This window comes from Aulostomus chinensis, chromosome 11, assembly GCF_037954235.1.
Source record: "Aulostomus chinensis isolate RoL2024-O1b breed Wild chromosome 11, RoL_Achi_v1.0, whole genome shotgun sequence".
Lineage (NCBI taxonomy): Eukaryota > Metazoa > Chordata > Actinopteri > Syngnathiformes > Aulostomidae > Aulostomus > Aulostomus chinensis.
In genome coordinates, this window is record NC_141330.1 from 12,844,700 (window position 1) to 12,870,101 (window position 25,402).

The 25,402-nt window shown below is 42.4% G+C and overlaps 3 protein-coding genes across 8 annotated transcripts; 2 read left to right on the plus strand and 1 right to left on the minus strand.

Annotated features, from left to right (window-relative positions):
* The first annotated feature begins 110 nt into the window (after positions 1-110).
* ccdc12 (coiled-coil domain containing 12) lies at positions 111-8,146 on the plus strand. Of its 2 annotated transcripts, none has more exons than XM_086218615.1 (8): positions 111-253; positions 1,625-1,766; positions 3,762-3,835; positions 5,959-6,038; positions 6,565-6,626; positions 6,720-6,754; positions 6,831-6,907; positions 7,826-8,146. In XM_086218615.1, exons 2-8 carry the CDS (start codon positions 1,683-1,685, stop codon positions 7,903-7,905), a joined length of 492 nt encoding a protein of 163 aa, XP_086074741.1. In that variant the 5' UTR covers positions 111-253; positions 1,625-1,682; the 3' UTR covers positions 7,906-8,146. The 2 variants fall into 2 exon arrangements, with proteins under 2 accessions (XP_086074741.1, XP_086074742.1); XM_086218616.1 differs by lacking the exon at positions 111-253 and adding an exon at positions 2,767-2,809 and having other exon boundaries at positions 1,669-1,766.
* Positions 8,066-20,410, minus strand: LOC147253434 (kinesin-like protein KIFC3). 3 transcript variants are annotated; one of them, XM_086218606.1, is made up of 21 exons: positions 20,254-20,410; positions 16,551-19,076; positions 16,229-16,348; positions 15,895-15,991; positions 15,655-15,812; positions 15,276-15,528; positions 13,518-13,690; positions 13,252-13,317; positions 12,617-12,754; positions 12,334-12,531; positions 11,710-11,883; positions 11,249-11,396; positions 11,018-11,148; positions 10,834-10,945; positions 10,582-10,763; positions 10,401-10,505; positions 10,184-10,314; positions 9,815-9,935; positions 9,600-9,729; positions 9,232-9,461; positions 8,066-9,153 (listed from the first exon to the last, which is right to left on the minus strand). In XM_086218606.1, the coding sequence occupies exons 3-21, from the start codon at positions 16,325-16,327 to the stop codon at positions 9,028-9,030; spliced, it is 2,772 nt and encodes a 923-aa protein (XP_086074732.1). In that variant the 5' UTR covers positions 16,328-16,348; positions 16,551-19,076; positions 20,254-20,410; the 3' UTR covers positions 8,066-9,027. The 3 variants fall into 3 exon arrangements, with proteins under 3 accessions (XP_086074732.1, XP_086074731.1, XP_086074730.1); XM_086218605.1 differs by lacking the exon at positions 20,254-20,410 and adding an exon at positions 19,402-19,678; XM_086218604.1 differs by lacking the exons at positions 16,551-19,076; positions 20,254-20,410 and having other exon boundaries at positions 16,229-16,507.
* cep72 (centrosomal protein 72) lies at positions 19,919-25,382 on the plus strand. Of its 3 annotated transcripts, none has more exons than XM_086218609.1 (14): positions 19,919-20,041; positions 20,265-20,396; positions 20,983-21,175; positions 21,253-21,370; positions 21,704-21,876; positions 22,150-22,211; positions 22,299-22,338; positions 23,135-23,335; positions 23,429-23,610; positions 23,691-23,784; positions 23,862-24,040; positions 24,140-24,266; positions 24,336-24,447; positions 24,540-25,381. In XM_086218609.1, exons 2-14 carry the CDS (start codon positions 20,373-20,375, stop codon positions 24,601-24,603), a joined length of 1,569 nt encoding a protein of 522 aa, XP_086074735.1. In that variant the 5' UTR covers positions 19,919-20,041; positions 20,265-20,372; the 3' UTR covers positions 24,604-25,381. The 3 variants fall into 3 exon arrangements, with proteins under 3 accessions (XP_086074735.1, XP_086074734.1, XP_086074733.1); XM_086218608.1 differs by having other exon boundaries at positions 19,942-20,041; positions 20,265-20,392; positions 23,198-23,335; positions 24,540-25,382; XM_086218607.1 differs by having other exon boundaries at positions 19,942-20,041; positions 20,265-20,392.
* The last annotated feature ends 20 nt before the right edge of the window (positions 25,383-25,402 follow it).

Sequence of the window (25,402 nt, forward strand, 5' to 3'; positions counted from 1 at the left end):
TTCTTCCTATTGGAGAGAGAGAGAGAGAGAGAGAGAGAGAGAGAGAGAGAGAGAGAGAGAGAGAGAGAGAGAGAGAGAGAGAGAGAGAGAGAGAGTTCCCACGGAAGCGACAAATGCCACCGGCGCCAAACCCTCAGTGACAGGTGGGTTGGTCAGGTGAGTTCTCCAGACTCCAGAGTTGTCATCACCTGGAGACTGATTCAGGGAGCAAGCAGAAAAACACAACAGAGAGTTGAACGGATCATGTTAACAGGTAGGCTGCTGTTCTTAAAGACACACAGCACACATGCACGCTGCTCCTGTCACTGGAGGAATGTTAGAAAATATCACGCTCAATTTGCCCGCTCTCCTAGGCTTTATAACTGTCACTGTACCAAATGCATCTGTTTATGATTTGATTTAAGATATGATGATGTCAGTCATTTCACAGTGGTTATGACCATAAATAGATAGCCTACATTTTACAGGTGCTGATTTTTGTTGTTGTTGTTATGTGTGTGTGTGTGTGGGGGGGGGGGGGGGGGGGGTAGTGGTGACAGATGCCAAGCATGTAATACCACAGTTTTACCACTAAGATTGACTCCATAAAACTCCTGGCATTGTTCCCCGGGGGCATGGCTTGGAGGGGTCTCTCACTGGTCCTGGCCTGGGGTTTCCAAAACCTTTAATCCAACCCTGCACAAATTAAGAAAAGAATTGTTTTATACTTGAGAGAGTAAATCGAGGTGATTGAGTTATTAAAGTCCTGCTCCAGTGAAAAATGTGTTCTTCTTGTTGATAAAATGGATTGAATGACACACGTGCAGATATTGACCCCAAAGATAAATTTTCACTATTGTTGATTGAAGTTTCCATTTTCTCAGTGCTCACTGAAAATCATATTTTAAGAGGCTGTCCTACAGGTTAGATGGCAAGTATTTTATGATGTAATTTTTTTTCTGCAAAAAACTATATCAGATACATACAGTATTACAAAATTTATAAGAATGTTTTTTGTCAGTAAGCTCAAATTTACACTTTGTAGAATTCTTTTTTCTAAGTGATGTCAGTTATCTGGTAAATATCACCACTGCTTCTCCAGACACACAACGTGTCATTTATTTATTTCATGCTTCATTGATTTGTTTGTGGCATCTTTGACCCCTCAGAGGTTTGAGTTGTTACCCACTATTGGTTGTCATTGTGAGGACTGACATAATGAAGCTTGAAGCAGCTGTATTACCATGGCAATGCCCTACATTCCTAGCCAGGACCTGACAGTTTAACCATCAACCCTGCTTCTCTGTAACACGTTTACCTTGGTTTACTTTATTTTTATCATCTAATGGGTCGGTCAATAGCTGCGTCAGAAAGCGCATTCAAAAAATAGCCTGTAAGTTATCGAAAGTCACTCTAATTTAAGCATTAGGGCGTTTTTATTTGCCAGTAAATCCACATCAACATAAGCTTGGCTGGGTTTAAAATGTGAGAAATCCATTTATGACGATACACACGTGAATTATCAATGATGATATTTGAAATTCAATTTGTTAACCAGGCTTAATAGTTCTGAAAATATAGGTCAAACAGAACAAGGACACAGTCTCTTCATCACAATCGATAAGCTCGACGATCGTTTTTACAGCCTAATTCAGGACCCTTAATGGAAGTCAGAGACTATCGGCTGGCGTGTGAGGAGAAACATGGAGAAAAATGTCGGGTCTCTCCAGGACCAGGCCGTGAAGCGAAAAGAGCGTTTAAAAGCACTGAGAGATAAAAAACTTCATGTAAGTATCTGTCTTGAGATTACCTTTACAGTACACGAAACATGAATCGGGCCTTGCCTTTTGTGGTAGCCGGTATTTAGTAAGCATAGCATGTAGCTGCCATTAGCACGAAACATTAATGTTAAATCAAATGTTGCAAATTTGTCCAAAATTGGTTCTGATTTTTCTAGCTGTGTTGAAGGGGCTAGAAACCTTCCCAAATATGTGCATGCAGGTTGCTTTTGAAACCAGGCAGTTTTAGTCTATTTCATTCGCTAAAATAATTTGCATTAATTTGGAACGCTATAAATGCAACCAGTTGTCATGAAGCTAATTCAGCTCAGCTGTACCGCTGTTACATTGTAATGTTAGTATAGTTGAGATCACAAATCATTTGCACAGCCACTACGCTTACTTAGAGAGGTGTTTCAGCAACGCAGTTTTACTAAATGAGTAACTGTTAGTAGCATAATAACTGATCACACGGTGTTATTTTTATATACACATATGTATACTTGTGTTACCAATACCGAAACAAAAGAGAGAGAGATCATAATGCCAAACATTTTTCAATTCCTATGGTTCTCCTGTTTGGCGTTTATATGTTCCCCCTGTGTGTGTGTGTGTGTGTGGGGGGGGGGGGGGGGCAGTTTTCACACTCACCTACTGAAAACATTGAGTGCTAACCTCAAGAATTGGTCTATAGTGAATATCTGTGACGTGATATGTTGTGTGATTCAAGATTAATTGATTTTGGAGTGAATGATGGTCCAGTTTGCAATGTCAAATGTGTGTTTTTTTGACCCTAAATGTTCAGCTTTAGAAAGGAAACACATATTCATACGCTCTTAGGTTTAAAATGAATGGAGAATTCTGAAGATAGTTAATTGTTGTTTGAGGAGAAAAACCCATATCTGCAACAGCATTGAAAGGAATATTTAAGATAGTTTTTCTTTGACTTCTAATAACATTTTATTTTTTTTAATGATTGTAAACAAGTATTTACATACTTCACTTTCAGAATAGTGTCAACAAACTCAGCACGCTGAATGCCTGAAATTGAAGTAAGTATATGACCAAAATATGGTCGAATGTTAATGTTGACAACGATTTTTGCGTTTACTCCCGTATTGCAGCTGCACTGAGGGTGCTACTGTGCAGGGAGGGCACTAAGTAGGTGTTGGCTGACCTGTAGAAATGTGTCACTGTCACTCTGAACCATGATGACAATCTTTCACTTCTTGAAATGAATTCTTCCTGCAGCAGGAAATTCTGTTCAATGCGAGGCCTGCTGTTTTGGGGGTTAGCTGGCTCTGAGCTGCTGTTATAGAGAAGCGCACTGGCTCGGCTAGAAGAGTTTGACCAAGGACTGTTGACATTCCTGAAGACTGGGCTTGTACCTTTTGTGCTGCACTTCAAGAATGAGTCAGTGCCATGAATTGTTATAGCAGGTGGACAGGAAACCTCCTCAGGAAAATACAAGATGGGCGGGGTTCAATAGCCTTTGTTAAACATTTTTATTTTGGCAAGCCTATTTCATTGTTTGTTCATCTTGTGGGTAGCTTCATGTAGGGATGATGGTTATAATTTCTGTGCTTGTTGTTCCAATCATATTTTGTTCTTTTTTTTTTTTAATTACAGTTATTCCTGGAATGGCTAACGGCTAGTGATGTGATTTTCATACTTTATCAGGCCGAGTTCTCAAATGGTAAAAACTCTTATAGCACTGATGTAAATGAGTTTGACACCCAAATCATGGACCAGCCTGTCCAACAGATGATTTTGTGGTGTTTACCTTTGCAAATATAGGTGCAGTGTGTAATAGCGACGTTGGCGGGTGCACGTCTTACTTTCTAAACATATTCATATTGGCTCCTGGTCTGCTGGTGTCACGGTCAGCGCTTCTTTTCTAATTCAGTGATTTTTAACAGCAGAAAGTGTTTAGTTAGTACCGAAGCGATGTCTTTATATGCTTATAATGTTAATTAAACAATGGTATTAATGGTATTTTCACAGGGCCATGGGCCAGAGGATGGCGAGCCAGAGCAGAAAAAAGCTTCATTAGAGGAGACCACAGAGGGGCGCCACCGGTTTGTTCCAATAAGCCTTTTATTTGTTAATTTTTTTCCCCCCACAAATATAAACAAAGATCATTTGTAGCTCACAGTTTTCTCACCCGTTCAAGTACGTTTTTTTTTTTTTTTTCAGCTGCAGAACCGTAACTGAAACTAATATAGAAGTGCATCATCGCACCATTATCTGCCCTTCATCTCAAGACCAACCACTTGTAACACGTAGCATGTCTTAGTGCAGGTCATGAGATGCCTTGTTTACACTGGGTTCTATCACAGCCTCGTGCTGCTAGCTGCTCAAATATCCTGCGGCTTACCCAACCGGGGGTTAGTAGGAAGGAGCAGCCATCTTTCCTGTCCTACAGGACCTTTTTTCCATTGTTTATATTTAATGACTGTGTACTAACGACACTGAGGGAGTGCCTCTGTGTTTCCTCCACTCCAGCTCTGAAGATCTCTCTCACGAGCATGAAAATAGCTGCAGCATGTAATGGCCTAATATAGAGAAAGAGAACAGATCCGTCTTAAAAATATCTCGCTTTTCAGTAGTTTTCAGTACATCTCCATCGGACAAGTTATTGCGCACATCTGTCATCGAGTGTATCATGTGATTAGTATTAAAATTTCATGGGAGATCGGATTGCTTAACCATCACACGAAGACACAAAACAATAGACAACGTGTGTGTCCCCGTTCAATAAATGTGTAAACAAGCCAGCCTCGTGCAGAAAGCCATCAGTCACATATTGAACCAAATGTACAGTGCAGCTTTTCATGATCCATCCTGTCAAGTGTTCTTAAGGCTTAAAAATGTAAAAAATTGACTGAAATATTAAGTTGCATACTACTGCTACTACGATGTCGTGTGTGAATATAAATGCTGTGTTATTTTCGCCGTGGAGGCAGGTAGCTTGATATCAATGTAAACATTCAACTCTCAGTTACGCTTCCTCCCAGTTCACTCCAAACATCTTGAAGAGGGTCGAGTGCACCACGGCGTCCTCGAGCTCTGGAGCTACGTAAACACACTCCAGAGGTTTTGATGTGGAGACGATTTAGAAGAAAAAATAACGCAGTGATGTCAGCTTTTGGATGTTAGATATTTTACATAAACATTCTGATCATCCCTTTGATGTGCCGCTGCTGGATGCCAGCGTATCTCAGTATCTGCCTGACTGAACATTCGTTTCTCTGAGAAAATATTTTGATATCAAGTGGCCAGGATGGTGGGAAGCTTGTACTCGATACTACTGCTTCATTGGGCTAAAGCCTCAGGATTGTTGTTTTCTTATGTGGCTAACTTTTTTTTTTTTTTTCCTAAATTGTCAAGATTTTTTTTCACCATCTTGCTCATTATTCACTAAATTATCAGCAATCTGTATGATCGTCATAGAAGTACTTGTTTCTGGATATTGAGTCAGGTTTTGTGGATTGCTGCCTCCCTCACATCAAGGACACACACAAAAACACGGTGGTCAGAGGGTCTCATCTTAGATTTCTGTTATTCAGCGGCGTGGTAACTAGTATGGGAATATAATTAATGGTGAGACTCTACTTCTTGAAGAGAGCATCAGCAGGCACAGACAGAGTTGTGTGAACTCAGACTGGACCTCCGTCAGCCAACGACAAGAACATGACCAGCATTCCTGCTCATTCCCTTACAAGGCATCGGTCTGTCCGCTGGCAGCGGGGCTGTGATGAATGGATCTGAGTAGAGCGGCAGCCTCACCAGCTTCATCATAAATCCATGTTCTGCTCAGAGTAGCTGATAACACTCTTGGTTAGGCTGCTCCTGAACCTTCTTCATAACAATCCGAGATGCCTGCCAAGCATTCCTCTGGTGTACATGCGATGAAAGACTGCGTAATTCAACGTCGAGGGAGGCATTCCTCAGCTGTTTATTACTCTCCACGAGTCGGTGGCTAGGAGCAGGTGGGACATGTTAATTAGACGTGTTCACAGGAATAAAGAGGGACATTATTCTCAACCTCCTCTAGTCGCTCCAGGTTCTGCTGTTCAGGGTTTGCAGATGGTCTTTTAGTTGCCTCATCTGTCGGAATAAATTTGCCTCCACTGCCACCTACAGGAGAGGGAGAGCATCTTCGTAGACTCACATTTCTGTCCCTCTTGTCTCTGTTCAGAGAGCTGAAGCTGAGGAACTACACTCCTGAGGATGAGGAGCTGAAGGAAAGACAGATCCCCAACGCCAAACCTGCATCTGGTGAGATTACCTCCAGAAACATCCAGTGCACTTAGCTCTTTGGGTTTACTAGCAGGTAACCTATTTAGATCAACAGGAAGACGAGGACATATTCAGTCCTTGAAATGTGCTTGAATCCTCCCCCTACTGAGATCAGACTTGATATAAAACTGCACAATGTGAAAATGTGTCTGTTTTGACGAAAACTAAGATGGCTATTGTAGAAGGAATGTTTGATTTAACATCAGTATTCTCATTTTTATCGAAGAACTCCCAAAAATGTTTATGATGTGATATTTATGGGTATCAAACAAAGCGATGAGAATGTGTGCAGCACCACAATATTCAGATTGCCTGATAGATAATTCGCCAACAATTCACGAATAATACACAAGTACATTTACTTAAAAATGGTATTTGAACACAAAATGAGCCTTTAACAAATATTGCACTTTCCTGCACTTTAACAAATCACAGTAGACCGTATTACAGATGCCATTCAATTTCCATGAAGTGTGTGGCGCTCATGAGAAATGCATGTTTGCAGTGGAGGATAAAGTAAAAGACCAGTTAGAAGCAGCTAATCCAGAGCCCATCATTGAAGAAGTGGTGAGTACGCATGTTTTTTGTTTGTTTGTTTACATGTCCTTTTCTGCAACATAATATAAGTATTCACTGTGTTCTTTGACGCTTTGTGTCCAGGATCTGGCGAACCTCGCCCCGAGAAAACCCGACTGGTATGACCTTTGAGGAAATGAGTTTCCAAACTTAACTGAATGATTTAAGACACTGACATTTTGATTCTGACTGCAGGGACCTAAAACGTGATGTGGCAAAGAAACTGGAGAAGTTGGAGAGGAGAACACAAAGAGCCATCGCTGAACTCATCCGTTAGTACTTTTTACTGATTTTTTTTTTTTTTTGAATCCCTGACGTGACAGAAAGCAACATGCCTGGTCTGGGTGTGAATACTAGGCTAATTGTTTTGTGGTTTCTGGACTCTGGGGGCTTGGCAGGCTTCAGATCATATATCAGTGGTGTGTTTCCTCAGCTGATGTTTGATCCATATTCTAAAAATAGGCAGCTTGCAGAGAATTGTAGAAGTTTAAAGACAGGAGTCTTTCTTCTTGTCCATTCACCTTCAGGAAGACTGCAGGTAGCCATGTTTAATTAAAATTACCCATCCATCCATTTTCTACCGCTTATCCTGTTAAGGGTTGCGGGGGGGCTGGAGCCTATCCCAGCAGCCTTCAGGTGAGAGGCGGGGTTCACCCTGGACAGGTCACCAGTCCATCACAGGGCCAACACACAGAGACAGACAACCATTCACACTCACAGTCACACCTACAGTCAATTTAGAGTATCAATCAGCCTCGTCCCCTCTTGATGTCTTTGGACTGTGGGAGGAAGCTGGAGTACCAGAGAGAACCCACACAGGAACAGGGAGAACATGGAGACTCTCACAGAAAGATCCTGTGCCTGAGCCAGGAACGTTCTTCTGAGGCGACAGTGCCACCCCAATTAAAATGATGTATAACATTACTATAAATAGATTTATCTTCAAAAATAAATAGCGCTGAACTTTATTTACAGGATTTGTAGACCTTTTCACTGATAAATTTCCGTGACTTTGAGGAAATGTTCCCCATTTTCAAATTCCTTGACCTTTTTTATGATCGTATGAACCTCAAATTATTTTCCTCATATTAGAAGTCAATGCCGGCTACTTTGTGACAGTCTGGTGTCCTCACATGATGAAACATGAATTGTGACTGAATCACTTTGACCCTTATCGTTTGTGTATCCAGGCGATCGACTCAGAGGCAGCCAGGAGGAGCTGGCAGTAGCGGTGGGAGCAGCAGGAGTGCAGGAGGGAGACTCGGACTGAGTGTTTGAGATTCGACCGATAAAACCAGGAGGCTTCAGCGTGAAGCAGCTCAGGGTCATCCTGGGTTTGCTGGGACTGCACACCTGACGCGCTCAGAGAGACGGAACCTTTGATCACAACAGGAAGTGATGTTTACTGTCAGCTCTTTATTTTCTCCCCCTGTTCAATAATACAATCTGTATATGTAGTTTTGATATTTTGTTATAATTTTTTAAAACACAAGTAAAAAAAATTTTCCAAATGATTCATTTTTTTCTTAATTACTAAGAGGAAAAAGACGCTTTTAAATGCATCATATTTATTCAGAAAATGATCTGATATCACACTCTTATTATTGTGACCACTGTGCACTCATGTTACTGCAACATTAATGTCTTGCTACTATTGAATCCCATTGATTCAACAGATGATACATAAGAGGAACAATAGCGAACAGATGACAAAAAGCTGGTTTTTAGTTTGGACATTCACAAGTGATAACTATTGCAAGCACCTAAATACCTGAACTGAAACAAATCGATTCCGTCCTTTTACAGTAAAGTGCATCTTCAGTCCTTTACAAGGTCAAACTGCCTCCTCAGTGGCGAGGTTATTGCACTGTTCATGTCCGGCTAATACAAGGCCACCCGCTCCTGCTCTTCTTATCAAAAGGCAAACGCTAAGGCTCTAAAGAGAAACCAAGTCTTCTGAATATCACGGAAATGACTAATATTTGACTTAAGTGTCTTCGAAATGATTGATACATTTGCTACAAAACAAAGTTCTCCTACACACGACAACTTCCAAAAAAAATAGATCCACCAGTTAACTGACGTTTCTAACATGATGAACACCGTTACAGTTGTTTGGCACAGGAATCGTAGTGAAACTGCTTGATAATCATTATTAAATTAGCTGATATTTGCAGCTCAAGAAAGCATAAAATCTTTAAACAAGGAGGTTGTTTTGGCTCCCAGAGTGGTAGAATAAATACTCCTGCATGCCGATTATAAAGGGTTGTTATTTATCAGGAGCAGAAAATAGCAAAGAGGATTCTGGTAAACTACAGATTTAGCCCTTGAGCAGGATCGCTGTTGATCTGGTTGAGACTGTAGTTGATCTGAACGGTGGATCCATGCTGGATCAATCACACTGTCCTCCACCTGATTCAATCTTCCTGGCTGCAGGACCAAGCTCCACCTTGCACACCCTCTGGGCAAACTTGAGTGAGCACAACGTCTCTCCTACATTACTCTCCAGAGAAGACACCTTTTAATAAGAAGTAACAATCAGAGTCAGAACAAGGAAGTGACAGATGGAAATGTCTGTTCGGAGGAGGAATCTTACCTGCACCACCATGGCTGTCTTGCTGCCTTTACCCAGGGAGTCTTGTAATAGATAAGTAAGGCGGGAGTTCCTGAAGGGGATGTGAGTCTGTCGTGCTCTCAATGCCTGGATGACATCACCGAGTGCCAGCAGGGAGCGATTGATGTTCTGGGCCTCCTTCAGCCTCTCTCCCTCTGCTCCAGATTTCCAGACCCTCTCCGAGCCCGCCAAGTCGACTAGGTTCAGCTTGCCTGAGGAAAGAAACATGAGGATGATACGAATGTGATCAACTTGGTAGCAAGACCTTAGGAATATGATTCTATCCTCTTATATCAAAGATGAAGTTGTTGACCACACTTATTTCTGGAGTCAGTGCATATGTGACTGACCAGTGGTTTTGGACCCGGTGGCGAGGTCGATGCCTTGAACAGTGATGCAGAGCAGAGCATGCGAGCGAGAGCTGTGCTGGTTCATCTGAGTACCAAAGGTGATTCTGTTCCGACGGGCTGTGGCTAAAATCTGAACAAAAGCAAAACATTTGGTAATAATTCTTCAGTCGATTCTTATATCCTTTCAATGATGGTTGACCAACAACATCCGTTACCTTCTTCATGTGCTGGAAGCTCTTAACCTCGATGACCCTGAGGCCCGGCACGTGCAGCTGTCCAGTTCCATCTGGGTTGATTTTTATGTCCAGTTTCTCTCCGTCCTTGCTCAGAAGGTCTCTGACAGAAAAATACAGATAACGGGGATGTTTGGGCCACATGAAACTCACAACTGTCCTCAGTTCAGTTCTCCCTTGGCCCACACTCAAGGTGTGTGGTTGCCTACAGTGAGCGACAGATGCAGTAAATTCCAGTATTACCGTATATGGCCAACAGCTGGCCCAAACCTCACTTGCCAGAGCTGTAACTTAACCACAACTGTCCCAGATTACACCCAAATATGCTCACTAGGTTAGCCGTAGCATTACCTTAGCACCTCGTTGTAGATCTCCACAGAACTGACTGTAACGGAGTAAGACCACATGTCCTTCCTCTCCTCAATCTCACTAAAGAGATGCTTCAGGGCTCTCTGGTTGATTCCAGGGTTCTCCACATTCCCCTTAAATACAAAACACACTTACAGTCCATATTATAGACAAAAATAACAGCGTTAAACTACACAACAAACATGATCACTATATCTACCTCCATGGTGTAGGTCTTTCCAGAGCCAGTCTGTCCATAAGCAAATATACAGACATGGTATCCATCGATGCAGGAGGTCACGAGGGGCTCAATCTCCTGAAAGACCTGAAGGAAACACGTATTGGATTTGGATTCTTCAAAAAAACATATTTCAATTTTCTGTACTGTTCAGTTTCACTACCTCTTCCTGAGTGGCCTGAGGATGGAAGACCTTGTCTATTTCAAAGACACGACCCTTTCCTTTGCTCAGCACAGTGAGAGAGGACTCGTTGTTGGGGTCTGTGGTCACCACCACAGAATGGCCCTCCTCCCGTTGGTCCTCCTTCAGCACAGGCTTCACACGGCACAGCACGCGGATGTTGCCTAAAAACAAACATCTAGGTTACTGGCGGGTTTCATTTCCTGCATTCATCTCTTTCTCGTCTCTGCGTACCTTTTAGCTCCACCAGCTGCTCGTGGTACTTCCTGCGCAGCGCCACCTCTTTTCTATATTTCTCCAGGAGGTCTTTGTTGGCTTCAGACATCTCACTGATGGCTGCTGAGATCTGACAAAGGTGGAAGAGACACTTGTTGTGCTGCTACTAGGATTCTCTATTCAGTCTCACGTTTTTACATACCTGTTTTTTCGCCTCATTTATCGCTGCTCCATAAAACTCTGAGAAGTTTCGAACTTGAGTCCTCAAACTGGCATAGTCTGTTTTCATGCAGCGCAGAGTTGAAGGGAGTGCTGTCAGACGCTTCTGTAAACCTGATGATAAGACGTTCAATCAGCTTGAACTTTAATTTTGACACTCAAAAAAAAAAAACTTTTGGAGAGCAAAGAGTATTCGTTATTTAGCGTAACTCACTGAAGAACTGGTGCTGCAGATTCTGAAAGTGTTCTGCTGAGCAGTTGGCTGCGGCCTTCACGGCTTCCTCCTTCCTCTCTTCCAAGTGACCAATCTCCTTCAGCAGCTCCTCTCTCAGTGCACCAATTTCTCGCTCGTAAGCTGCGATCTGTAAAAGGTGGAGTACAACAATTCGCCATCGTGACTGATCCAGTCGAGGCAGGCTTCACCTGTCAATGACTTGGATCCAGGTTACTGAAACTCCTCTTTCTCCCCTTTGATCATCTGTATAGAGATTCAGGGTTAACTGACCCCTCTGGTCTGTGTCTTGTCGTGTTTTAATCAGAGGTGATGCATCATCTGGGATTTGCTGCCAGTGTATTCTACATATTAAAGACCAAGAGCAACAATGTGTGTACTGACTGATAAGGAGCAGATAAGATGTATGAAGTTTGTTTAGCGTGAATTCCACTGGTTGTTACCTTGTGCTGCAGATTACAGCTGTATTCATCTGATTTCCTGATTTGTTCCTCCAGCTGTTTGCATTGTGCATTCTGATTGGACAGCTTCTCAGACAGCAACTCGTTCTTCTGTTTGGCTTTAGTCAGCTGCTTCAACGTGGCGGGCGATTCCACCTCCACTGTCTGGGTGACGTACTAGGAGAAGAATGGGGGGTACAACATATTCTGTTAGATAAACTTTCTCGATAATAAGTAAAGTCATGCACTTCTCCAAAGGATCAAAAAGAAAATCGATTTAACCCTTTCAGACTGAATTCAATGTTTATTTCTTTAAGGTCTGGTGTGACGCAGCTGAGTTTTACATATTTGAGCATTAGTCAGTAATGTAAATGTGATTTAAATATTTCATGATATTTCCTAACGCCATAAAGAAACGAGACTCATTTATTATGCTGCCCATCTATGTTACTACTTACTCTTCTCTCTTTCCATGTCTCGGCACGTTCTTCAATTTTTCATGAGCATGAACGTGGAACACTTCTGATCTCTGACCCAGTGATTTTAGCTTGTACCAGGCTGACACTAATACCAAATATGGGATGAGTACATGCCCATTCAGAAAGTCACGATTCATGGGAGAGTTACCTTCACCACTGGCTCCTTGCCTCTCTCTCTGTCCAGCTCCAGCTGCAGATCCCTCACTCTATCATCTCTTGACCTCAGCTCTTCCCCTCTCCTCCACTCGCTCTGTTCACTGTGTCGCTCCAGCTGCGAGAGCTGTTCAGCCCGCTGCTGTAGTGACGTCTCCAGCTGCTGCACTCTGCTGCGGAGGTTCTCGTTCTCCTAGCATGCAGAACATGTAGAACAACATTCATCACAAATGCCTCTCTACTGGGAGCCTGGGTAGCGCATTGTTGATGCGTCTCACCTTGATGAGCATGGTGCTGGACTGGGATGGGATGGTTGACAGCTGCTGAAGGAGGCTTTGAGTAACCGTCAGGCTCTGTTTCAGACTCTCGTTCTCCGCCGACAGACACAACACACGCTTTTCTGAGTCTGTGGCCCCCTGAGGACCGAAGAGCACAGGATGAGGTCCAGCTGACATTTCCAAACGAAAATATATTTTCATAGACAGAACAAAAGTTGCTTCCAAATAGGGAAAAGATAATAATAACACCACAATGGAAATGCTCTGTGATAATCTTGTCATATCCATAATATATGTGATTTCTTCTATTGAAAGTGTTTTATATTTCATTGTCATTTTGTGAGGAACTGGCCTTACGACTCACTATTTGTAACTGATTAAAACAGCAAAATTGTGCATCATGTGATTCTTGATATTTTCAAAAATAAAAATAAAAGATACAATATCACAGACAATTTTGTTACTTATAAGTATAAAATATATTGTGCTCTGTCCTAATGCACAATCGAGTTTCATTTCCAGTGCAGAATTTCATCCAGGGAATGTGAGACTTAAAAAAACGAGAACTATTCCGATGAAATAAAAAAAAGCAAATAAAAAAAAAGAAGAAGATAAATCTGTCGTTCACGGCTTACGGTGGCAGTTCTCAGTCTTGACAGCTCCTCCTCGCGTTCCTCGATGCAACTTTTGAGCTCATCAATCTGTGCAGGGAAATGGAATGTTGTCACACTTTCATGTTCTGCTATTCTGTCAGAGTTGTAAAGGAAATGCACATGAAGCTTAACTCGAAAGAGGTGACACAGCAAAACGGTGTCTTTTTTTAATGTACAATTTACCACCGACACATTTTCTTTTTAATTTACTTGCGGGAAAGATCTTCAGGAACTAAATGACTGCCCACCTGTTGTTGAAAGGCCTGTATACGCGAGTGTCGGTCTCTTTCCTTCTGCTCTAGCTGTGAGCGCAGCTGGCGGAGCTCTCCTCTCAGCTTGCTCCTCTCCCCCTGCAGGCCGTACAGAGACTCCACCAGGCTGTGAACACCGGCGTGGGCCCCTGCGTCACTGCTGCACTCACCTGGTGGACATAAATCAGCATCAGGCTCTTTATCCTCAGTTTAGTTATATTCTGTCACCTCTGCCTCCATATTGAGAAGAAGCACCAGATAATATCCTTTGACCTGGTTTATTTCAGCTTTTAACTTAAAACCGGTTTCCACTGTGCATGTGACTGCTTGTGTAAAATTAATCAACATTAAAGATGCACTTAAACCACGTAGTCAGGGAAGTTAACATCATTGCTTCCGTGTTTCAAATCTCCAGGGCCGCAAGAGACCTAGAATGAAATAACTCAAGCTTCTCACGTGCAGCCCGGCTCAGGTGCATGACCGACCATACAACGATATCCGAGTAGCAGTGACATCACTTTCTTCCTCGTTGATGCCTCATTATTGCAGTGGTTTTGCTTATCATGTGCTGTCAGGTATGCTGTCAAACTTGGTGCCAGCAACAGCACGTGCACAAAAGATCCATCAGCGGTGCTGACAGAAACAGGTTTGAACCTCTTAGAGCGTCTGCAGAGGCATTAAACTAATTCTATTTCCTGCAGCTGAAAAAAACGTGACGATAAAAATAAAATCGGGCTGAAAATTTTATGGTCCATTTTTCATAAATGGACACTGAAACAACCGCGTCACATCATATCCAACAAAGCCAATAGTGGTAGAAATAATGCTTTGCTAAGGAGGTCAACTTAAACCTACACGTTGCATTGCAATAAACAAACAAAGCCAACAGCCTTACAACCCTGGGACATGGACCCGGGGCTATTTTTAGTCTGACACGAGTACACGTGGCGCTGAACATGTGCAAGGCCTTGTAAGTGCATTTGCAGGGGAAGAAACAGCGCTCTTAACCATTATTTATTAACGCTGGCACAGCACTACTCAAGTAACAAAAAGACTCTCACTAAATACTTTGGTGCTGATGAGAGGTGACATTCATGGGGTCCTCCACTGAAACACTGTGATGTTCTCATCCTGATCTCACAAATTGACACATTGGCATATTTCTCGGAGGCGGTAGTGCCCGCTTACACGCTCTGAATACGCACACAGACACGATTAGTTCTGCCTTTCTGCTCTCAGGTCAAAGAAGCATCTGGTATACCAACGTCTGAAGTTTTGAGGTCAGTCTGTGACATCATTGATGTCGCTTCCACCCACACTCTTCTAAACAGACACCTCCCTTGCTTATTCGCCTTTGATGAGCTGAAAAAAGTGTGCGATAAAATGTTGCTCACTGGCATCAAACAAGAAAAGGAAAATACCTCTTTCCGCTTCTTTTATATCATTTCAGCTCAATTCCCGCAGGTTTTATATTGTAATTTGGAATTCCTGCAACTATTATGTTCATGCTGGTGGTTTCCCTTTTTATTGCATGTCTAATCTCTTCCTCCATCCACTGATGACCTCATTGCTACCATAAGCAGTGACACCACACCAACCATCCTACCTGCTGTTATACTGTTATTGAAACAGCCCTATGACCTCCACTTCACTTTCTTTTGCATAATTCTGAACCCTTCCCTACAGAAATCAATACTGCACCTTAATCCCCCTCCCCCTCCTCCTCCTCTCCAACCTGTCACTTTCCCCCCTCACCCTCGCTCAGTGGGCTGGGGGTCAGTTGTATGCTTATGGCCTCCTCTAGGTTACTGATGATGCTGTTCTTGTCCTTGAGGTGTTGGCGGTAGGAAGCTCGCAATGCCTTCATCTGACGGCGGTGATGGACGCGGTGCCTCTTCAGCTGGACACGGTACTGGTCAGCCTGCTGCTGCAGCTGCTGGAAGTGGGAGTACTGCTCCAGAAAGCTCAGCAAGTGGGACATCACCACCACCAGGGGAGACTCTCCCAGCTGAGAGCGCGCACACACACACACACACACACACACACACACACAAACACATACACACACTTAGACGAACTGCTCTCTCATGATGCAGTTCCCAACTCAGTCAAGGTGAGTCAGGAGTGTTGTCACCTTTCCCGTTGTTTCCAGCTGCACCTGTGAGGCCCTTCTCTTCTCAGACTCCTGCTTGAAGGACAAAAAGGCAGCAAGAGGAGTGCATGCTGGGATATTGGGGTCATCTACCTCATCTTCATCACTCAGAGACGTTTCATCACTTTCACTGCTGCTGCCTAGATGATAAAAGATCACACCATCAAAGAGAAAAGATATGAATGTACATCTGATCAGAAGTATTTCTATTGGAGCACTCACTTGATTCACTAAGATAAGCACAGGTCTTTTTTCCTGTTTTGGGGGTGTGGCCATTTTTCCTCCTGCTCCTTGTTTCCATGGAAACAGGCTCTGGCTCCTGAGCAAAGCAGCATACATGAGGGTCAGACAGTAATACATGCACAAAACATTGACACGTTGCATGCAAGGTCATGCAAGCATTTGTGTGCAATGACACAATTTTTTTCGAATTCTTTCATGTGGTAGACATTTTGTTTTGTTCTTTGTTGTCATGCAACTCAAACATGTTCCCTGGAAGAAAATGTATTTCTCATGAGAGGACCCCTGAGGCTGAACATGATGTGGCCAGACATACGTCTACAGAAGCTCCATGCGATCCCTCTAAGGCTTCCTCCTCCTCCTTCTTAAAGACGGTGTAGAAGATGTAGACTAACAGCGAGTAGAAGGCATACATCTCCACGCTGTCCACTAGTCCCTGTGGATTACAGATTAACTCCAAAATATGCATATATATCACACAGCAGAAGCAAAAGGGACTGAGATCAATTATGTTTCTTAAATCTGAACATAAAGAAGGTATGCAACTAGACTTGATACACCAGGACTTCTGCAGAGGTTAAAACATCTTTTTCATCATCACTCCATTCTTTCATGCAACATGCTTCATTTTTTTTTACCTTATCATATATGGTCTCCTTTTAGGTGATGACAGTCTGACATGTGTTTTCTCCTTTGAAACTCCATCTGTGTTGCCAAAGACAAATCCTTCTATCCCTGCTTCTTGTCCTCAGAGCTGCAACAATCCAAGCATCGTGCAGCTCCTGTGTGACTCCCTGTCTGCCGTTCTCCTGCCTCCGCCTCCCCTTCACTTTTGCCCCATCTACTGGCTGCATCTGCAGCGAGCATGCTCAGTGAAGGGTCTCATGCCGCTGCAGTGGAGGAGTGACAGATAAGTATGGAGACTGATTCCCTTGGGGGGGGGTCGAGATGGATGCTAAAACAGGAGGCCACAGCTGGAGGAGACCTGCTGGGATTCAGGTGCTCATTTAGATCATAAACCACCAGATGTGAACTTGGAATATTGAAATCCTGTAAGAGACACCCCAGCAGTGCAGCAGCAGCTGCAGATGAGCTTGAACAGAAGTTAAGGGATCTCCGAAATGTCATGAAAAGTTCCTTCAATGAAAGGTTTTATTTTTTCCTTCACAAAAATCAAAAGAATTAATTAAAGCCTAACATCAACACATTTGATAAATCTCAGAAACGTCCACAAAATTAGTCACAAACGGTCTCCTGAGGTTCAGCAAAGGCACTGGACAGACCTAAAACAGATGTTTGCACACAGGGCTGCACCTCGTGATTTTCATCAATTGATGACTCATCAATTAAAAGAAAATTAGAAAAAATGCTAACCACAATTCCCCAGAGCCCAAAGTAATGTGTTCAAATTGCTTTTTTCTCCATCAAACAGTCCAACATCTTAATTTTCTCATAAATGACAAATGGCCTGAAATTGATAAACCATCAAAATAGTTGGCTATCATTTACTTTCAATCAACTCATTGATCAATCTATTAATCATTGCAGCTCCACTTGCATGTATACTGCAGTAAAACTGCCAAGGCAGCTTCCTTAAATCTGCAGTGTCACACAACAATTCCTGGAAGACCTCTTGTAATGTGGTGGGTAAATGAGGATATTTGCCACTAAAAACACAGAGGCGATGACATAAATTGCTCTGACAAGTATCAAATAATCCTGATGATATAAGACTGGAGCCAAGGACTTGGACCTCTGCAGATATTTTCATAGATGCTGCTGAAGCTGCAGAATGAGATGGCTGCAGTGTTGGAGACGGCTGCAGGGAGTTAAAATGCCACGTAGCTGCTTCAGCTCGACCAAATTAAAGAGCTTAATAAAGGTCAAACTTTGCTCATGGTAGCTATGTCTCCTGTAATTCCAGTGCCTTTTTTCAGCAGCCACTGTGTGTACCAGTAAAACACATGAGAGACACTGTCATACATGCAATACACTATTTAGTTGCCTTAATTAATGCTGCAGAGAAACGATCATCAGATTCTTTCTACAAGGACTGTGCTGATTTACATCCCATTAACGTACATCAATAATTGCTTGAGTTTTGCCACGTGCGAAGGAACATGTGACCTCTCACAGAGACACTAGAGAAACTGATGATTGTTCACCAAGTCAATTAAGCTTCAGAAATTATGAAACTTGCCCGTCACCTTAACCCCTGGCGATATTTCCTTTTTAGGACCTGAAGATGTGGTTCCCAGTCCAGCCTGCTCACTTTAGACAGAATTATACAATTTAAATTATGCATTTGATTCATTTCAATAACTGCACGGTCACGCGGCTACTTTAGTTCTAAAAATAAAAGAGTACAGCTTTAAAGTTAGTTTTAAATGGTCACATCTGCGACACTAGAACCAGCTGTTTGGCAGTTTTCCCTCAATAACTGACGTAGCAATCACTCTATTACCAAAAATCTTGCTAATTAATTTTGACTGATCTGTTATTTTAGCTCTAAAAGGAAACATTGTCACAAAAATGTTTTGAAATGTCAGAAAAACACTTTCAGAATCTTTCCAGTTAGCCAGTAAGTAGCACTTGATGCTGTGAAGGACCCTGACAGTCATCTACTAAAGGCTGATGTTACATCGGTCGGTCACTTCCAGCAGAAACTTGGGGAGGGCGACCGTGGAGGCCCAGCAGCCTACAGACATGGACCCTTTCAAAATCCACTTGATCATTCCCTCACTGACGGCCGGAGAGACGAGAGAGGCTAAAGTGTTTGTTTCCAAACTCGGAGCCAAAAGTAATGGTAGGCTAAGTGCTAGGCCGCCCAGGGCCCCTAAACCATTACCGGCAAAGAGGCACACAGTCAGGCAGCAGGACAGCGAGGACAAGCCCAGGCAGCGGGTCAAGACTGTGAGTGCATCCACTGAGAGCTGATCACACATTCCCACCAGCAGGCAGGAGCCACACAAGAGGATAAATGCTGTGTTGTGGTCCTCGCTGAGCCATAAGAGGTGGAAGGAGACTAGCGCTGGAGCCAGAACCTCGCCAGCCCATTCTGTCTCTTTCAGGAGGGAGGTGAAAGATGAGCTTGAGGGACACAGAACACAAAATCCTGCAGAGAGCCCAACCAGGAAGAGGCCTACTGATGGAGCCCTGTGGTCCTGCAGGAAAACACAAGGAACACAACAACAGGATGAAATTCAAGCATTCACTGATTTACTTCACAGATGAGAAAATGCAATGTTACAAGTACAATCATTACAAATGTAGTTTCCTGAATATCAATTTAGTCTTATTGCTCCTTCCCAAATCGACATGATTCAAATGTTTTGTCTCAGCAACAGCAAGATAAACTATATCTGGTAATTTTAGCAGTTTTCCTTTAAAATTTAATTAAAAGATGATCAAAATGCTGATCAACATTGTAGACCTACATTCAGTATGAAAGCACTGAGGACCGTCAACACAACACTGAATGGTACTCACCTTGAATAGTTTATAAGATGAGTGCAGAGCTGATGCAGAGAGAATCATGTTAGAACATAATGTTATCCATTCTGCTACACAGGGCGCCATCGAGCCTGAAGCCACGGCAGGTTGTTTAAACAAAATGTTGAATTTCCGATGTCTTAATAAAACTATAGCTGTACCATAATTTCAATACTGGTTTGTATTCTAACTAATTTTGAAAAACTCGCGGTAAAAAACACCGCGGACCTCAAACTTTGCATCGAGGACACTGGTTTGTTTTGACATGTGACATATCCGGATGTCGCCCGTGCGCAGGCTCCAAACGATGCTTTCATAGCTACTCGTAAACCACATAACTAAAATTTATTGGAATATTATAAATAATTCGGTAAAACAGTGATTGCTAACTCACTCTTTAAAGCAATTAAAGTTTCAGAATTGTCATAATTCTGAGAACCAGAGATAAATTCTAATTTAAATCAGACTAAATATCAGTGACTGGGTATTTTGTTAAACCCTCTGTGTATGATATTTCCAATAGTCTCTGAAAGCAGCAATGGTTCGAAAAGTATGGCGGCGGCAGCAACGGAGCGTTTGACAGTACTGACGGAGCAGTGGATAAGGGACAGACTGCAGTTAGAAAACCCTTGTCTTGGTAACATTTAATGCTTGTCATAACATTAGCACACGTGTGAAAAAAAGTATCTTTCAAATGGAAAAAGTGAAGACCCCAAACCTGACTTTTTGTAGTACACAGACGCAGAAGCAATAAGCTAATATCTGACTCGCAACCGGTAGCTAAGCTAAAGGCAGCTAACATCACCTCAATAACTGTCAACTGCTGAATCAGAAATAACGCAATAATACCTTTTAAACAGGTGATGTCCGTTCACTGAACCTCCCCGGGACGTATGAGGAGAAAATCACACATTTGGGAAACGCCTTGAATAACTTCGTCCGTCTGAAGTCTCTGGATCTGTCCTGCAATGCCCTCGTCTCTGTCCAGGCAGGTGTGCCGTTAGCATCCATTTCCGAATTGTTCTTTGTACTGTTTAGTCCAGCGCAGCGTACCATCTCATAGAAGTATTCCTGATTAGCAAGTTTCCTCGAAAACCATTCTCCACTAGAATTTAAAATGAAATTTACCAGGTGTGCTTCATGACTAAAGAGTCTAACAGATTTATTGCCCTTTTGTTTTTAAATTTGACACCTGGGCAGTCAGAATGCTTCTTTGGAGACTAATTCAAACTCTTTAAGTATTAGATATTAGAGCATTTCTACTTGATGTAGAAAGTTATATTGCATATTTTGTGTGTATTGTGATATAATAAGCAAAAATACACATGAATTGCTGATAATTTTGAAAGGTATATTTCTCAACTCACACATAGAAATTTAATCTAGCATAAAAAATACAAACTTCTGCAACATTTGTTAAACGTAATTATTGCATTTTTTCCAGTTACATAGTTGGTCAGGTTGAAGTTATGATTGCCATTTGATTAACTGCAGTCCTGCCCGACTAGACAAGTAGTTGCTGTTGTTCATAGCAGGTGACATGGATTCATCTGTTGAAATACTTTGATTCCTCTGCAGGGGGTACAGCACTTGAAAAACCTGAAGAGGTTAATTCTGTACTATAACTGCATACCCTCTCTGGAAGAAGTCGAAGTGCTGTTCGAGTTGCCGTCTTTGAGAGAGCTGGACCTGAGACTCAATCCTCTGACCAAGAACTACCCACACTACCGCCCATATGTTGTGCATGCCATGCCTAGCCTACGCAAGCTAGGTAAGATTCAGCCACCTCACTCAGATGGCGGCCATGTCAGGTCAGTGCGTAGTATTTCTGTGTCCTCTACTCTCTAGATAGCTGTGCGGTCAGAGACACCGAGCGCAAAGCTGCTATCATGCAGTTCTCCTCGGACCATCTACCTCAACAGAAGAGCACCTCCCTGGACCACGTTGCCAGCAAAACCAAAAAAAGGTATCCTGACTGCACTTAAATGAGTGGCACATTGAACTGTAGAGGGTTTGACACCATCTGGACAACAACAAACTTTACTGCAACTGATTTGATTTTATTCTCAGTTTTAAGACAGTTTGAAAATGAGTGTTACTACCATTTGTTTCACCTGATAAAATTAAATCAGGCCCCGCCCTCCCAAATCATCCTGAATGACATTCAAGATTTTATTAATTCTCCCACTTTCTTCGTTATGTAGACTTGCATCAACACAACAATAACGTCACCATAGTTGGCAGACACCACCACCACCGTTGTCAACCTACTCGCCGTTCTCTCGCTTGTGATTTGCAGAAGCAGCGATCCCAGATTGGCTTTGGTGGATCATCTAACCAAGAGGCTCTCTCTCCTGGCTGACCCCGATGAGATCGTGTTGAACTTTGCTGCGACAGGTCGTGACGGAGGCCAAAGTGAAGCTCAGCCCCTCTCTGACTCATTCCACCCAGACACAAGCCACCAGCAGAGAGGTAGGATGTCTTCATGGTATTTAAGTAATTAGCTTTCTGAGTGAACATAGAATAGATCCATTTTCAGTCCATTACACAAATTCACTATATATCAGTTGTGCATATCTTAAGGCTGCGATTTTATTTTTTTACTCTAAAATCAGTATCAGGCTCAAAAATCCCATATAGGCCATGCCCTACTTCACAGTAATTATTCACATTAACGAATAGAAAAGTTGCAGTTTTGTTTTTCGATAATAAATCTTCATTTTTTTTTGTGTTTCTCTGTCTTAGAACCCAGAAAGGAAGAAGGAAAAATATACTTCACACAATCAAGCAGTTCCACCCAGACACAGGTAGGGTTAGTTTCCTGTCATTAAAACATCATCTACTCGATGACAGAAATATGTTCTCTTTTTTCACTTTTCCTTTTTTTTAATCAGAAGGCGAAGTCCATCCTCAGGAATCCCCCTGCACAATACGGTGAGTTCATTTTCCTGCTTCCTGTGTGACTGGTCGATTTTTGTAGGGGGGGGGGGGGTGGTAGTATTCACAGTTTAGCTAAAGAGGTGGATATGTATGCATGTAAATAGAATAAGTCTTTCAGCATTTTGTTGTTTTTTTCTACATGCTCGTTAGTCATACAAATCACCAGTAGGCGGAGACAGTGAACAATTGATTTTTAATTTTGTTTAGGGGATCTTTACGCTCATATCCAGCTCTATGATTTTTGAGTCACTGTTTAGAAGAAATATCATTATCGATCTTTTACTGGCCCTTTATGTTGCCCTTCACTTCATCTTTGTTTGAAACAATCTGTTTTAGCTCCTCCGCCACGAAAAGCCCCCTTTCAGAAGCCTGATAAGCACTACTTTCAGGAATTACTTTCACATTTAGGTACCTCATAATTTATGTACCTCATAATTAAAAACCCAAGAAAACCCACAGGATACTTGTGAACAACCTTCTAAAATCTGAGGGTTTTCTGAAAAACCTTGTAGAATTGTCAGTGTCGCACACACCTGGAATTCTTCACCTCTGTGGCAGATTAAAAACATGAATCACAATTATGTTATTTAAAAGCTTAGACCTTTGGCTTCAGTGTACAATGATTTTTACTTCAATGTTCATTGAAGTTTTGTTTTTTTTAGAAATTAATTAACACCTAAAAGAACATGAATGTTGCAGAAAGAACACAATACTTCCCTTTTGTTGTAAATTTATGTGTGTTTTTATTGAAGGTAAATTGATCAGTATTTTACCATCTGTGATCAACCAGATGATACAGTGTCCAAAGAGCCACACGAGAACGAGCCGTCTCACAAAAAAAGCTCTTCCGCAGTTGATGTGGCTGAAAGGCCTAAAGTGTCCTTTGGCCCCTACGTGGAGAAAGAGAGAGCTGTCCCTGCTAAACACAGGCAAAAGGACTCGTCCAAACATACCAGACGTGCAGCTAGAGGACATTTTACTCCAAACCCTGGTATGACTGAAGTTGCTGTTTTATATTTAATCATAAATGATAAATGTTACTTTTTTGGCTTATTGTCAACATTTGTTTTCAACACCTTCCAAGATCAAGAAACCCATCATGGTTCTTCATTTATTAATAATCGACCTGCCAGTCCACGCCAGCCTGGTCTGACCCTGTCCGACCGCTCCAACCCAATCATACACCCTCCAAGAGTGAGCTACTCCAGCTTCAACAAGCCAGAAGGGGGTTCCAGCACGCCGCAGCAAGAGGAAAAGAAAAACAAGGTTGGACCTTTTGTTTACTTGCTGTTCCTACTTGTAGTTTCCTCTGTAAGGTCCACTAATCTCTAAAATTCCCATCCCAGGGCAGTTATAGGAAACCCCTGGAGATGCTCCTCAACCTCGTAGACAAACACTGGGCGGGAGAAAGGTCGCTGCATCAAAACAACAACTTCCTCTGTGAGTTTGGTTTGGTTTCTAATTACAGCAGCATGAGATTATGGACGCCCTCTCATCATCTCTGTATCTTGCTCTAGCTCAAGCTGTCCACATCCTCGCCATGATGGAAAATGATATTTCCAGTCAGGAGGCGGAGGTCAAGACCTTAAGACAGGAAGTTGATGCACTGAGTTTTCAAGCTGCAGCGCGAGAGGAAGAGCACAGAACTGAAGTGAACGCTCTCTCTGCTCAGCTGGAGGAATCTCGCTCTGCAATTGTGAGGGGTGTACAGTGGCAGCAATGTAGATTTCATAGTATTAATGATCTGCAGAGATCTGAGCTGTGTGTGTGTGTGTGTCTTTGTGAACCAACACAGGGCAAACTCAATGAGCAGATGAGGGTCGTCTTGGAGGAGAATCTTGATCTACAAAAGCAGCTTATCAAGATAGAACGGCAATATCTCAAGTCCATGATGAAGAGCTCACCTAATACCCAGTTTAAAGGTTAGTGACACTCGGAGATCCATGTGAGTGAAAGTCACAAAAACTTGTCATCCTTTGTTTCATCCCTAGAGGCTCAGACGGAAGTGGAGGAACTGAGGAAGGAGATTGAGGTGCTGAGAGAGAAAGTAGAGGAAGCTGCAAAAGTCCAGGATTTGTCAAATATGCTACAAGAAAGCCACAAGTAAGAGGATGTCCCCATCTGAGCTACAAACATCTAGATCAGCTCTGCAATGTTGCCTGTCTGTGTGATTTATGTCTTTGTATGTGTTACAGGTCACTGGTAGCAACAAATGAGTGTTTGCTAGCTGAACTGAAGGGAGGTGGTGAAAGAATCTGAATGAGTGAAGACACACACACACCCACACACACACCAGTGATGGATATATCCAAGCAAGTAGAGGCCAGCATCACTGACAGCACAGACCTGGGACAAGCTTCATCAGCTCCAAACTAATTGTTTACTAGGGATGCACTGATATATTAGCCATGGATATCTGCCTTGTTAACTTCTGTCGAGGAAATTAAGCTCATCTATCATCTCTCTACTCTCCTATTACCTTAAACGTCGGCATAGATATCAGTGCATCCCTCATTTCTACAGAGTTCAAATCGCTGCGATGCACTTGAATTTTTTTGTATGTAATATATGAAAAAAACCCTGGATAAGTTAAATTATTTAGGAAAACTGTTTAGGCTGTGTTACCTTGATTTAAACTGTACAGAGGAGAAGCTGCTCTGTAGGACTGTGACATGACATGAATGTATTATTCAAGCAGGGAAACTGAAACGACTTCCTGACATTAGCAGTGTCTGCTGGTGGTTTTTATTTTTTCAGGTCAGCTATGTCTCCATCTGCTTTGTAGGCTGCTCTGGAATGAATGCATCTAGATTCCAGCTGCACTGTGACTTTATTTATATCTCTGCCTCAGGGCTGCAGAGCTATACACACACACACACACACACACACACAATGCAAGAGCAACGCAAAACCATCTTAGGATGCATGCAATACAAACACAATTCAGCTTCTTTTTTTTTTAGGGGGGGTGTCAGAGGTTCTTCTAAGCTACCAGTGGAGTGTTTTATTTTATTCCTGAGTCAAGCTATAACAATATGAAAGATTAAACTTAAAATCC